Source organism: Lissotriton vulgaris, chromosome 4_1, assembly GCF_964263255.1.
Source record: "Lissotriton vulgaris chromosome 4_1, aLisVul1.2, whole genome shotgun sequence".
In the NCBI taxonomy this organism is placed as follows: domain Eukaryota; kingdom Metazoa; phylum Chordata; class Amphibia; order Caudata; family Salamandridae; genus Lissotriton; species Lissotriton vulgaris.
This window is the reverse complement of record NC_141691.1, coordinates 391,600,925-391,616,375: the sequence shown is the minus strand read 5'-3', so window position 1 is coordinate 391,616,375 and position 15,451 is coordinate 391,600,925. Positions and strand designations below refer to the sequence as shown.

Genomic DNA, 15,451 nt, shown 5'->3' with positions numbered 1-15,451 from the left:
TTGCTCGATCTGTGGCTTCGTGCAGCCATGCATGGCTCCGCGACAGTCGTTTCCCGGAACATATTTGGGGTGCACCTCAGAGATCTACCGTTCAGTGGTGTGGACCTTCTTGATCGCCACACTGATTTGGCCCTCTCCAGCTCTTGTCCGGGTTGCAAGATTCTCTGCCTTTTTTTAATAAACCTATATAAAATGCGCTACTTTTGGACTTTTTACTTAATATTATTATCCTGTCTCAGTATGTTCCTCTTGAGCAACTGATTTCTAGAGGGTTGTTAAGTCTCTGGACGTTGAGTCCTAAATATTAAATATATATAGAGGTGTTCGACAATTTGCTTTGCAAATTAATGGTTTTACCATATGGTTTCTAGCCCTGATGAAGTCTGGTAAAAGAGGAAACACGTGTTGGCTAGAAGTAGAAAAATGAAGTATCAGAATAAAAATGAACACCAATTTCAATCAAGGTTTGGACTAATATTTGTGGCATTTGAGGGTTTATTTCTTAAATCTGGAAAATCCCCTACATATTCCTCTCTACTTCTCCACATTCCCCTGCTCCCTGCCCCGATAGGGAGTCCAAACGGTTGGAGACGTTCCGGAAGAGAGTTTTCTCATCCTCCAGCTTGGTGCTTAGGCCGGTAAAACACCAGCTACTTGGGGCACAGTTCTCACTCACTTTAGGATTTGGTGGCTCAAGTCTGCCTAGGTTTCCCTGACAAGCTGCAGCTGGTTCTTGCCCAGGCCATACAGGATGGTCAAAAAAGGCCAAGTCCACAATTTATTGTGGCTTGGACACTACTGATTTCATTGGGGGTGGCCATTGGCACCTGTGTCGCAACTTGCCACCAGGTTTTCTGTGTTCCACCGGTTTTTTCAGGTGATGTCCATTAGCCCCCTCATGGGCATGCGCTCTTTCAACGTCTTCCGCCGGAAGTAAAAACTCTAAATTTCTAACACTGGCCCAGATCCTGTCTTGCCTTGACCCTGGAGATTGGATAGTGGTGGTGAACCTGCAGGACGCCTATTTCCATATACCTGTCCTGCTGGTCCATCAGTGGTACCTCCGGTTTGTGGTGGGACAGGAGCACGTTTGGTTTGCTGTGCTCTCTTTTAGTCTCAGGTGTTCACAAAAGTGGTGGTAGCAACTTATCTTCGGATTTTAAGGGTCCCAGGCTTTCCCTACCTCAACGACTTGCTGTTTAAGGCAGACTCACTCCAGGCAGTCATAAACCATCTTCAGACTATGTTGAACCCCCTGTCATCTTTGGGGTTGACTATCAACGTGCCGAAGTCACACATGACTCCTTCTCAGACACACCCCTTCTTCAGAGCAATTCTGTACACAGTTTGGTGTTGTGCCTTTCCCCCAGGAAAGAGTCCAGGCTATGGTCCCAAACTTTCGGCTTCAGCCCTGAATTCCAGTGAGGTCGACTCTGAGGCTGCTTGGACTCCGCTCCGTCCCTTTTGTATCGACTGATGGCCAAGCACGTCAGGTGGCATATGAATGCTCTGCAGTGGGGTCTGAAGTCTCAGTGGGCCCATCATCAAGGAGGGACCTCTCTGACTATGTTAAGATTTCGAATAGAGAGTGCAAAGTACCTGAAGTAGTTGTTATTGGACCATTATTGGGTAGTGGCTGACCCCTCTCCCCTCCCCACCTAGAGCTGACAGTGGTGACCGATGCATCGCTTCTGGGTTGGAGTGGCCATCTCGGAGAGATGGAGATCAGAGTGCTCTGGTCTCTAGCAGAGACCCGGCTCCATATCACCCTTTCAGGGTTGAGGGTCGTCCAATTGCCGTTGAAAGCCTTCCTTCCATCCTCATAGGGAGGCTAGTACAGGTGCTCATGGGCATCACCACCGTCATGTGGAACTGCAACAAGCGGGACAAATGGGGAGGGAGTCACAGACCCTGTGCAAGGAGGCCCTGCACCCCTGGAAATTGTTGGATCAACAAGGAATTTTCCTAGTGGAAACCCATTTGGCAGGATTGTTAAATGCCAGGGCAGATGATCTTAGCTGTAGGTGCCTACTGGGTCACCAGTGGCAGTTACACAGGCAGGTGGTGCAAGGTCTCTTCCATGAATGCGGGTGAACCTTGGCTCTTATCTGTTTGCCATTGCTGCGAACACACAATATCAGCACTTCCGCAAGATGGACTTTCCAAGTTTTCTCTCACTCAGAGGCGTGATCTGTCTTGAGTGGAACTCAAGACTCCTGTATAAGTTTCTGACAATGCTACTCCTGTTCCAAGTTCTTAGGTAGACCAGGGCTGACCAAGCCCAAGTTACCCTGGTGCATACAGTGTATGGTGCCCAGAACTCTGTGCTTGAGCATCAGTTCTTTGATCAGGCTGCCCCTCCTGGAGGTTCTTCTGTTGCAACAGCAGGGCAGAGTTCAGCACCCTGGCCTTCTCAGTCTCCACCTTCATGCTTACCGATTAATCAGCGACAGCTCATCACCTTTGACCTCCTCAGGAGGTCTTTGATTTCCTCTTGGCAGCCTCGACCAAAACTGGCTATACCTGTGGTTGGGACAAATTTGTGACTTTGTGCGGTGTCGGGCAGATCGACCCTGTTCAGTCAAAAATATCTGACATTTTGTTATTTGTTTTGTCTCTAACATGGGACGACTTTGCTCTGGGCATTGTTAAAGGTTACCTTTCATCATTTTTCCGAGAGACGGATCGGCCATCCTTGCTTAAGACTATAGTTGTTATGCGCTTTTTGAAAAGATTGCAACATTTGTTTACTCCATCTCCCTTTGTCATGCCACAGCAGGTCTTTAACTTGGTCCTTGCGTTTCTGTTGTACACTCCCTTCGAGCCACTTCATATCTGCATCCTGTAGATTCTCACTCTGAAGACTGTATTACTTGTCAACATATCATCGGTGTGGCATGTGAGTGAGCGTCAAGCTCTGTGTGTCAACCATTTTTGTGAATACAGAAATCTTTCTTGCCTAAAATTGTGACACCATTCCACATCAATCAAAACATCACCTTGCCGATTTTTTGTTTTACAGCTCACCCCTCTAAGGAGGAGGAGAGACTCCATCACTTGGACCATGCCTTCATACCATAGAGAACTGCGTGGATGATCAGCCTTTGTGGGGTTCTTGGGGCGAAAAAAAGCAAGGCTGTGCAGAAGAGAAACATATTCCGTTGGGTCATGCTTTGCATTAAGGTCTTCTAAGCAGTGACTAAAGTGCAGCCTAAGATAGAACTGCATGCTTATTCTACCATGGCCCAAGCTGCTACCAATGTGTTTGCATGTTGCACTACTGTCCTATTCGTCAGGTGGCTGCATGGCGTCCCTCCATACATTCTCAAAGCACTATTGTCTGGATAGTCTGGTTCGCCGAGAGGGGCATTTTGGGTGCCCAGTCCTGCAGGACTTTCCTGTTTGAGTCCATCCTCAGGCCCACCCCCAAAGCGTACTGCTTTGGTACCTATTCAAAGTTGAGAAATTTGCAGCTTGAAGTCTCTATCAGAAGAACAAGTTACTTCGGTAATGCACTTTCTGGTAGAGACTATATAGCCACTGATTCCTCACAGACCCTCCCAACTTCCTTGTTCTGTTTCTGGCTTCTATATTTTAATAAGATCCCAAGTCTGGTAATCTGCACCCTGGTCTCTACAATTTGCTTTTGAGAGTCTGCATCTGGGGCGCGCACAGTCTCTAAAGCAACCTACAGCGTGCTGGAGTGGCACCAATATAGGACAACACATCATCTCCAGAGCGGAAAGGCGTGAGTGTGGAGTCACTCTGAGCCACCTACTAGCGTGCAGAGGTACAGTTGAAAAGTTTCTGGATGCAGTCTGACACCTCGGGAATAGTAAAAATGTGAGGACTCTGCAGCTATAGCACGTCTCTCCCAGAAAGAGCGTTACTGAAGGTAAGTAGCTTGTTCTTTACTGATGAACTTGGTCCCCACGCTCTTCTACCACTAGCAGATACTGGATCTGATTCCTTGCACGCTGGTAGTGAATGACAGTAATAAGTACAGCTTCCTTTGCTTTATTATAGTAAATCTTTATTGGATAAAAACAATATTGGCTATTTCCTATCATGTGATGAATGCATTTCTTCCGCTTTTCACTATTGAAAGCTCCACTGGGCAAAAACTTAAAACAAGGCATGTTGTATGGAATTGTGACAATGTTAATTGTTGCACAGATGATTTGATGCATTGCTTTATTACTGCACATAAGTGATTAAGCCCTTCTTACGCCCAGTGTATAAAACCAAAGACTTATCTGCTTTAGTACAGTTTTGAAGTTACTAACATGTTGCATATCATATGAGTAGATTAGGACCTAAGTATTTGTAAATTATTTTCTTGTGTGTTCTTGTTTCCTTTTTTATAGAAGAAATTAGTGATATTGGACAAAGTGAAGACATTGACTTAAAAGAAGAAATTAAGCATGCAATGCCAGCTATTAAAGTGGTATGTATTTTTCCTTAGGAAACAGCTTTTATTGATATTTTGTGCAGCTTATCCCTGAGGGAATGAAAGATGATGTAATATTGTTATTGATTTAACCTTAAACTTTAACTTTGCGACATACTGAAACACAATATTTTGGGGCATCCACGTACACAACCTCCGCCTCCTGATACATCTCCCAAACTGACCAGGCCTGCTCGAAAGGCCACAAAAAGGCCCAAGAATATCTAAAACACTGCAGTGGGTCACCACTGCCATCAACCATTGGTAGGCACTGACCATCAACTGCGTATGTAGCCCCCCAGCCCTGGCTCGGCGCTGAAACCCCCCAACTGCGACCAACTCAACTTCAAACAAATTATCGGCACTGAAATTGTCAACACCAAAACCCTAACCCCGCCAGCACCGAAACCTCCATTGGCCCCAAGAACAGCCGCCACCACAGTCCAACCAAAACGGTCGAGCCACCCATCCATCGGCTCCAAGAAGAGACAGATACTGGTCAAAGACATTTGGCCGTTCATCTCCAGACAGGAAGGATCATTGCTCCATCACGTAGAGCCGCCACACATCCACCAAAAAGACAGCTTTCTTTCCAGAAAGCATTAAATGAAGCCTGATTTCCTAAATCGAGGAAGAAAGTGGATAAGGCCAACACACCTATTACCTGCACCTCCATCCCCACTCCAGCCTTTGTAGGGACCACCTTCCCCACATTCCTTACATGAGGATCCCCTTTCATACATCCCACAAGCATCATAACATACATCCCACAAGGAATTTCATGGTGAAGACCAAACACCCCTATCACCACAACTAGACCCCGGGGACGCCCACAATGCTGACCCCGAGCAAACATCGACTGTAAGAAACTGGCTTTGTATATACTGGACCAAAGTAAGGTACAGTGTGCACAGAGTCCACAGTCCCTAAAGGTTTGGCAGAGGCTAAAGTTAGATATAACCTTACTCTCTAAAGTGGTAGCTTGGTCGAGCAGTAAGGCAGTATCAGAGGACAGTGTAAAGCATTTGTTGTACACACTGTCAGCAAATGGTCTCAAAAACTGAACTCTAGGCCAATTGTTTGTATAAAAATATATAGTAGTTTTATTTTAGAACCAACAAGGTATCAAAATATACTTTCTCAGAATGAGTTGCTTTAGTTAAATACTTTTCCAATAGGCAATAGACTTTTGAGTACAATAGTTACAGTCGTTGCAATAGGCAACACAATTTCAAACACCATATAACATTGAGGTCAATGGGAATTTCTAGTTAAATGCAATTAGTTACTTTAAGGATTACTTTGCTAACCACAGGACTGGATCCTAGATTCAGACCTGGGACATCTCCTGTAAACAATTGAGTAAAAGCGTTTTGGTTACAGTTGTGACTTTTAAGGAATATTATTGTATTTTAAAAAATTACACTTGAAAACTTTTTCACATAGAATCACCAATGTTATCCTATGGGAGGAAATTCTCTTTGCAGGTACGTAATGTTATTGTTACTTTTTCTTACTCAGTGTTGGATCCTGGATCCAGCTCCGGTGTATCTCTTGTAAACAATTGAAAGAATGCGTTTAAGTCATATATGCGATTTTTAAGGAATATTTGTCGTTTTCGAAACGGGACACTTAAAAAAAAAATTCTGGTGAAAACCAGGCAATGGTTTCCTATAGAGGAAAATTGAGTTAACAGGAAATCACGGTTATAATTATTTTTCAGGTTCAGTGCTGGGATGAAAGGTACAGCACTGGGATCTCTCCTGATAGCAGGTGAGTAAATCGGAATTCATTGTTCGGCTGATTTTAGATGAATATTTTAAAGTTTCAAAACTCCACACTTTGAAGAATTTCCAAGTGAAACCAGTCAGTTACCCTGTGGAAGAAAATTGAGTTATCGGCTTTTGGGAAAGTACTCGACTGGCAGAGTTAAGGTTCTGGGCATAGACTCAGGGGTCCCCCAGAGTCAGATAGGTACAGTTGTTATACCCTCAGGGGCACAGGGGCAGCGACGTGCAGAGAGAGTAGGCCCAATGTTATCCTATGAAGGATAGGGGGCTCGCAGGCAGGCAACACGGCTGTGGGAGCTGAGCTCCTGGACACTTACACCGGTCACGTGGGGAAGTAGAGTAGGGTAGTTGCTGCACTTCCAGCGGCAGTCGGGCTGCTGGGTGCAGGGTGCTTTTGAGCCATCGGGCGCTCAATGTTATTGAATGGGAGACTTGGAAATGGAACAAAGGCTGCAGGCTCGGGGACGGAGATTCTTCAGGTGCGACAACCACTTCGAGAGGTAAGTTGGGATCTTGGAGGATAGGTGGACACCCAGAAGTTAAGCACAGGGGGCTGTGGGGCGCCAGGTGCAGGGGTGTCTTTGGACGTCGGGCAATCTTACCCTCAGCAGGTCGCGGTTGGAGGGTTCCCTGGCTGCAGGCGTCATGGGGATCGTTGAGGAGGGTTTTTGGGCACTGGCTTCTGGATCACGGTCGCCGGGGAAGTCCTCGTGGTCTTTGTCCGCTCAGGCAGAGGCCAGACTTGGCGGGTGCAGAGTGTGCTGGATTTGTGGTTCCTAGCTGGCACCAGGGGTTCTTGTTGTTTGAGCAAAACCACTGTTCGTGGGACTCCCAGTCTTTGGATGAGCAAGGCAGGCAGGTCCTTTGGGGTTTTCAAGATTGCTGTCCGCAGAAGACGCTGGGGTTAAGCAGGAGCAGGTTCAAGGATCAACAGGCCTGTAGTGTTCTGGGGCCAAGTCAGTTGGTGTCGTCCTCTTGTTAGCAACTGCATGGCAGGTCTTCTTGTTCCTCGTTCTTCTTCTTGTTTTTGAATCGGGGTCTGAGGAAGGAAGGTTCAGGATACCCTTAAATACTACATTTAGGGGAATTACAGGTAGGGCAATGGCAGGAACCAACGGGTCACTGATCTATGGTGCATACACCCCCTATCCTGCTGCTCTCCTGTGGGAGGGGGCAGGGGCCTAGCTGTGATTGGGCAGGGCTCCCTATCCTCAAGTTGGCGGTAGCCCGGAGTTGTGTTTCACCTCGCCTCTCCCTCCTGAGGGGTGGAGTTGGCACAGGCTGGCACTCCCCCCTTTCCTCACTTAGGGTTTCCCGCCTGTGTTCCTGCCAGAGTGGGGGTCAGAACCGGTGGGGGCCAGTTGCTGAGTACAGCAATTGGCCTGGGGAAGCTCACAAAAGGCGGCATGCTTTTGAAGCTTCCCCTGCCCATCCTGGGGGAGGAGACTTGGCACCTTGCCCCAGGATGTGCATTGTTTCAGGCCCCCGAGAGCGGCAAGCTTTTGACCCAGGAGTCCAGAAACATGTCTGGTGGTGGCAGCCTTGGTAGCCACGCAGTCAGGTCACTGTGAGTTGGTTAGGTTTCAGGGGGTATCTCTAAGATGCCCTCTGTAGTGCATTTGGCATTAAATCCCACACTGGCATCAGTGTGGTTTTAATGTGCTGAGAAGTTTGATATCAAACTTGTCAGTCTTCAGTGTAGCCATTATGGTGCTGTGGAGTTCTTAATGACAACCTCCCAGCACCATATACTCTTAATGGCATCACTGCACTTACCGTGCCCAGGAATGGTTCCGGGTACTGTAGGGGCACGGGGCTCATGCACCTGTACCCACACCACTGGCATAGTGCACCCTGCTAGAGGGGTGACTGATGTATGCCAGTTCAGTGTGTTTGTGGGCATGGCACAAAGGGATGTGTGCCATGTCGACTCTTTGTTTAGTTCTGCACCAAGACACTCAGCCTGAAAAGGCAGTGTGTGGATGTCAGGGTGCAGGGCCCGAAGGGTGGCACAATAAGTGCTGCAGCCCTTAGGAGTCTTCTCTGGTCACAATGCCCTGGGTACCTAGGGTACCATTTACCAGGGCCTGACATGTGGCCAGCGATGCCAATTGGGTTTTAGTTTCAGCACAGTTTTAGGGAAGGAACACAGGCCCTGGGCACCTGATTGGCAGGAGCCCAGGGCACACTCAAGTCAAAGCACATCAGCAATCCAGCAAAAAGTGGGGCCATACCATGCAAGAAATATAGCACTTTCTCACACCGACCCTGATCTGTACCCAGCTCGTCCATCCCCTCCAGATGATTCCTCTAATTACCAAGAGCTACTTGCCAGAGCAGCAGCTTAGCATAAGGTAAATCTTAATTCTGATCCTAAAGAGGAGACTTTTTTTATTTGAAAAACACTACTCCACTCAGTGCACTGGACTATACCTCCCTATGTTAAAAGGTATGCTTCGACTCACTGGGGATATTTTCCAGGACTCTCTGTGTGCCTGGGTGAAAACTCCCTGTAGAGTCAAAAAATAAAAGGCTTCCCCTTCTGACCTCCCCCCTTACATTCGAGGTCAGTCTCTACCAGACTCTCTTGTTGTCCATACAGCTAGAAAGAGGGCTGACTCCCAAACAACTGAACAAGTCCCTCCCCAATCCCTTCTTCCCTACCGACAAAAAGAGCAAAAGACTAGATAGACATAGTGGGGAAGAGGGTAGCGCCACAATCTGCCAACCACTGGCGAATTGCCGATTCTGTAGGCCTCTTAAGTCGGCTTGCCCGAGCCACGTGGAAAGAAATGGAGGAACTCCATCAACACCTCCCCGAAGAACGCAGTAAGAGAAGGCAAGAGTTAGTGTCTGAGGGGAAATTGATTTCAAACACTACTTTAAGATGTGCCCTTGTTGCCACTGACACAGCTGCTTTTTGGTAGAAATTCAAGACTTCTTCTTAGATATCACTCATGCTTGCGTTTTTCAGGCTTTAAGCCAACGGTTTAGCAGAACGTATTAGCTCTCCCATTTGATGGAGAACATCTTTTGCAATAGTGCCTCATGCACGATTAAACATGCATCCTTTGTAGTAAGGTCTAGCACAACAATGGTCTCCAGAGGAGGGTCATTGGGAAGATCTAGTGTTGGTCAGCTGCCAAGCTTGTCACTCCATCCTATGGTGGAACAACAAAAGCGTGTTGCAGGGATGGCCTTTTCTGATCCCTTTCCGCAGGAGACCATCTCAACGGATGCTACCCTCATCGGATTGGGGGCATTTACAAACTTTGACCGTTCAAGGCCACTGAAAACTCAATCACCAGGGCCTTCACATCAGTTACTCAGAGGTCTAGCAGTTCCACTAGTATTGAAAGCTTTTCTTCCCCACCTAGTAGGAAATGTGTTCTTGTTCGCACAGACAACACCACAGCCATGTTTTATCCACAGAAACAGCAGGTGACTCGGTCTCCAACACTCTCTCGGCTCACCCACAAAATACACCTACTAGCAGAACACCTCCCGGGAATGGACAACAACTTTGCCGACTTCCTCAGTAGAACACAGCAACAAGCCCATGAGCTCCACAGTGGGGCTTTCCCCAAATACACCTATTTGCAACAGTAGAAAAATGCAAAATGCCCACTTTTTGCATCCAGATACCCACAGTCCAAAGACAATACATTATTAATTAACCGGTCAGGGATATTTGCCTAAGCTTTTCCTCCTCTTCCCTCCTGTTTCCATTTTTGGTTTGGAGAAAGGCAACCATCCCTCACCCTCATTCTGGTAGTAACCACTTGGATACACCCAACTTGGTTCCTGACACTTCTGGAGCGATCTGTAGCTCCTCACAAGAAACTCCCAGTTAGGCCGGACGCTCTCATGTAGAACCACGGAGAAATACTTCACCCAGACCCCAAGTGACTCAACCTTGCAATCTGGGTACTGAAGTCCTAGAATTCTGATATCTTAAACTATCACCCGAATGCATGCCTATGCTCAAAGAAGCACATAGGTCTACCACAAGCAGATGCTATGTGGCCAAATCGAAACTGTTGTCACTCAAAACAAATTGATCCGCTCACATCAGCAGTACAAGACATTGTCTGCTACATTTGCAAAAATGTGAACTGACCTTTACTTCCATCAGGTTCCACCTTGCCACTGTGGCCTCTTACGAACAAAATAGACAACATGTGTCTCTTTTTAAAATTCCAGTTATTAAAGCATTTATGGAAGGCTTCAACCCCCACCCCCCTCCACCACCATTATGGAACCTAAATATCAATCTCACTAGGCTTATGGGTACCTCTTTTGAGCCTCTCCACTCTTGTCTGCTCCAGTCACTGTCATAGAAAGTGACTTTTTTAGTCGCTATTACTTCCTTACAACATGTTAGCAAGCTCAGGCTTTCACATTAGAAGAGTCTTTCTTTCAGGTGCATAGAGACAAAGTTGTCCTCGTCGTAAATCCAAAATTCCTTCCTAAGTTGGTTTCGCAATTCCACCTCAACCAATCAATAGAACTCTAGTTTATTTTTCCCTCCACCAGACTTGATGGCCGAAAGGGCTCTTCTTGGACTAAATGTTCATTTAGAGTCAGTAACTATTGGTTGCTTTTCATAACCTCACATAGGAAAGGCCATTTCCAAATCAGAGATTGCCAGGCCAAATCAGAGATTGCAAGGTGGCTAGTCAAATGTATCCAAATCTGCTATGCCAAAGCAAGAAGAACCTCCACAGTCCCTGCAAAGTCCCACTCCACTTGCTAAAATGGGGCTTCCCATGGCCTTCCTATGGAACATTCCAATAGCTGAAATATACAAAGCAGCTACTTGGTCCACACATTCAGAAACCATTACTGTGTGGATATGTTAGCTTGACAAGAGGCAACATTGGCCAACCAGTACTCCAAGCAGTACTCCGTACACTTTTTCAATCTACAGCAACACTCACAGGTTAGCCACCATTTAGGGAGGACTGTTTTGCATTCTATGCACAACATGTGTTTCTACAGCCACACATGCCTTTAACGGAAAATGTTACTCACCCGGTAGACATCTGTTCCTGGCTTTTAGTGCTATAGATTCACATGCACCCACCCTCTTCCCCAGAAACCTGTGGCAGTTGAAGTAATATTTCTGTTCTTTTCTCTTTTGTATGGACACACATCACTGCATAGCTTCGCCACTCACTCCATCCTCACCCACCGTCTGGTAGAAAACAATCTAACAATGGAGTTGATGCCCATGCAAGACCAGCAAGAGGAGGAGTTACCCAACCTTGTGACTCGAAAGACTTCTTTGAAGAAAAACAACTAGATATCCAGACCGAACACTAGATGACGGAAGTATGCATAGCATGTGAATATACAGCACTACATGCCACAAAGAGGTCTACTGGGTAAGTAAAATTTTTCATTCAGAGAGTAAGGTATATATATATGTGTTGGATTATTGTAAGGTTAATTTTCACAAATGATCTCAAAGTTGGCCTTTATTAGAAGTTCTTATCAGTAGGTTTGTGCTTGGTTTTTCGATTCACCAAATGCCAGTGGTAGCAGAAGAGACATCATGCACTCTTTTACCTTAATCACCTCACAGCAAGGGTAAGTAAGACCTTTGCCCCTAAATCTTCCCAGAAAGAGATGTCATATGATTTAACCCTGATGAGAACATAATAAATAACATCACTAACGTTCGATAATAACTGTATGATTAATATAACAACATAACGCTGATGAATGTCTATTCTAAGTATCAACTGCATTAAGGTGGCAACATGATATATTCAATGGAACACTTATCTGATTTGTAGTAAACAAGCAAAGTGAGTTTATGTGGCATCTTCTAGAAGGTCAGAGTTTTGGGACAGAGCGGTGGGGAGGTTTCTCCTCCATAAGAATGTTTTGAAAAATATTGACTCTAATAATGCATTTTGTAGCACAGTGATCCAGCGAAAGGCCAGGGATAAACACTTCACAGTAAAGAAATTTACAATGGGGCCCATATACACATTCAAATTTCCTGACTGTTTCGCTGGGGGGCAAGTTTTATAATTTCATTACAGCTCTGATTAGTTAATTCACTCTAACTTCAAAATCATTTGAGATAATTATTAAAACACCTAACTAATCTTCACAGATCAACACTCTTTCCTATGGTCGATGGACCATTAGAAGAGTTAGTTGATGGTGATATTAACAATGAACTGACTAATTTATAGATCTCAGTGAAATAACCTCAGACTCTGGGTAGGAGTCATGCATTTTATCTAAATCTCAGTCATAAATGAAAGCTCATTAGTACAAATTCACAATGCAAACTCCATCAATTTTCATGGGAGAGATAATTAATTTGGTAAATACATTCAAAATCACAGACTCATTCAACAAAAATATGCATTAAGAGTAATAGATGTACAGATAAAAGGCATAATAAATCATGCATTTGCAAATGGATATGCAAATTTGAGACAGAATAATAGTTACCAAATGTTAATAACGGAAAACCAACCCTCTGGCCAAAGGACTGGTGGAGGTCCTCTGATTAAGAACCAGGAGACAAAGACTAAGGCAATACTTACTAAACTTCTCTATAAACCCGACACACCATGGCGCATCCCTCTCTTACACACTCTCCCTCCTCGATATTCTTGTGGAATCTTCAATCTAATCAGGTTATCATTCAGGCGTGAATCTTCCCAGTCTGTTCTCTCCTTTCCACGGATGTTAATTTCTCAAATATATAATTCTCACTGTTCACCGCCCACTTCTACTCTAGCCCATGTTATTATCACTTCTATGAGCAGAAGCATTAGCAACAATAGCTCTCTTTTAATTTTAAACAAGCACATGCCGGACATGTGGTGCCTCAAGACCTAATGTTAGTAATTTTTGCGCATGCGTGAGAGTTTTCCCTCTCAAAACGGGTTACTCACGTTACTATCTACGTAATTCTGATTCACACATGCGCAAAAGCGTTTTCCCATTTAAAACGGGTTTTAGTCGTGTTACATTCTATTAAACTTTAGTGAAGCATGCGTAAAGCTTTTCTCCCCAAATGTTGGTGTTATGTGTATGTTAATTTCGTCTTATCTACTAATTTTTAACGATTAGTACTGTTAATGATGGATTGCTCTGAGCAAGTTTTGTTTTCTTGAATCCTTGCTCCATCAACAGTTTTCACCTAAATATGCTTCAAAACCACAGGCTCCGAAAATAAACTCATTAAACATTCAAGTCCTTTCAGGGCGTCCCAAGCTAATGAAACATGACAGTCCTCATGAGTTTACCTCATTTTTTAAATGTCCTAAGGGTGCCTCCATAAGTCAGAAATTTCCTCCATTTCTGGGGCAAGATTTTTGTCATGTATCCCCTTTTGGCCAAACATTGCATACACTATGCCAATGTCGGAATTTTGCCCCTATTAAGGTCCACATACAATAGGTGACCTTACTTCAAATGTTATTTCTAGTATGCTATTAACATTATTTTGCCATTCCCTGACATATACCACAGTTGGCCTCCCTTATGCAAATAATTTTCTCCAATGTGTTAGCGACAGCATTTAGCCACAGGTGCCAACTATGCCAAGAATTACCTCCAGGATGTCATTGCCAGCATGTTTTCCACAGGGGCCTCATGCCAATAGTTAGCTCCAGTATGCTTGTACCAGCATTTGGGGTTATTCCAAATACAAGTATTTCCTCCAGTGTGCCAGTGTCAGCATTTAGTTATGTGTGGCTCTATAAACCAAGAAGCATGCCACATTCAACAGCAGACTTCCAAGCGTACAACATATTCTCGCTCATTCTCATTTGTTTTCACTTACTCACACGCTCTCACTCATGCTCGCCCTCGCTCACTCACTCACAGTCATTTGTTTTCAGTCTTTCAGTCTCTTGTACTCCCTCTTATACAGATTCATTCACACACTCTCTCTGTTACTCTGGCTCACTTATAGTTTCTCACTCTCACTTTGACACACTCACACACATTCTCAATGCCATATACAAACATACCTGCTCACACATACAGATGCTCTCATACCCAAACTCTCATCCACATGCACGCACACAGAATACATTTACAAACATTTTATTTTACTAACCTAAGATGCCATTATAGGTCCTGTTGCTCCATTTATTTTGCCCCAATAGTGAATGATAAATTATTATTCAGTATTAATGTAATAACACATTAGCAGATAATAAGGAGGTTGGAGTCTGACACCGATAAAGCGAGTCACCATAGCACGCTTGGCACTGTTTTTGCCACCTCTGAGCCATGGGATCGCAAAGTGCAAGCCAAAAGTCACAGCTGGGATTAATAGTGACACCTTAATGATGCCACTCGGTTTGCGTCCTGTGCCTTTTGAGTAAGTGTCATTATTTGTATTTCTATGGTGTGGACTATGCTCCACAGTATAGAAACAGGGGTTAAGGTTGGCATCTTAAGTAACATATTATGAAGCAGCATGGCAAAACGAAATGCGGCCATTGAAAATAGGCTTGGTTTGACTATCAAGACTGAGGGAAGAATCTGGAGGCTATCATTACATAATCGAGAATTGTACACATACAATTTCATGACACCTTTTTGATTGATGGTGCAATGGGAAAAGAGGGACAGGAAAGAAAAGTGAAGGACAGTTGAAGAAAGGGCTACAAAAATGTCATTTATTGAGAATATAAGGATGAGACCTGCTAACCTCTAAGGCTGTAATCTTCAAACTTTTTAAATGCCCCCTTACCCCATTTCTTGTTAGCTAGATGTGAAGAAGTACAATTGAAGGCAGAATGTAGATATGAAGTTATTCTTTATTTCAGGATCATATAGTAAAAGCATCCTACAGATTGTGCTTAGGGAGTCTCCACTGAGCTCTGCTCAGATATCTCTTCAGTTTGGAATTTTTTCCATTTCTTCAACTTTACTATGTCTGACAAGGAGAAGAAGGCGTTATTTAGAGCTTGTCCTACCTGTTCAAAGAAAATGTTGTTTGTTCAGGACAAGCATTAAGACTGTATCTACTGCTTGTACCCAGATCACAAGGCCACAGATTGTAAGATCTGCAGAACGTTTTCTACGAAGACCTTGAGACAGGGAAGGCTGCTTGTTGACTTGGTTGCAGAAAATGAAGTCACGCAAGGAGGTTTTGTCATCTGACAGTGAGGATTCAGATCCAAGAAAAGGGGTAGGTCCTCCCCTTCAACTTCTACTGAGCCCC

At 44.7% G+C, this 15,451-nt stretch overlaps 1 protein-coding gene across 3 annotated transcripts in view; it reads left to right on the top strand.

The window, feature by feature from the left end:
* HDX (highly divergent homeobox) overlaps positions 1–15,451 on the top strand; it is a 249,858-nt gene that overhangs the window by 147,791 nt on the left and 86,616 nt on the right. For all 3 annotated transcript variants that reach the window (XM_086918767.1, XM_086918768.1, XM_086918769.1), the window contains one exon: positions 4,368–4,447. In XM_086918767.1, coding sequence (XP_086774893.1) covers positions 4,368–4,447 — 80 coding nt within the window. The remainder of the gene's footprint in view (positions 1–4,367; positions 4,448–15,451) is intronic.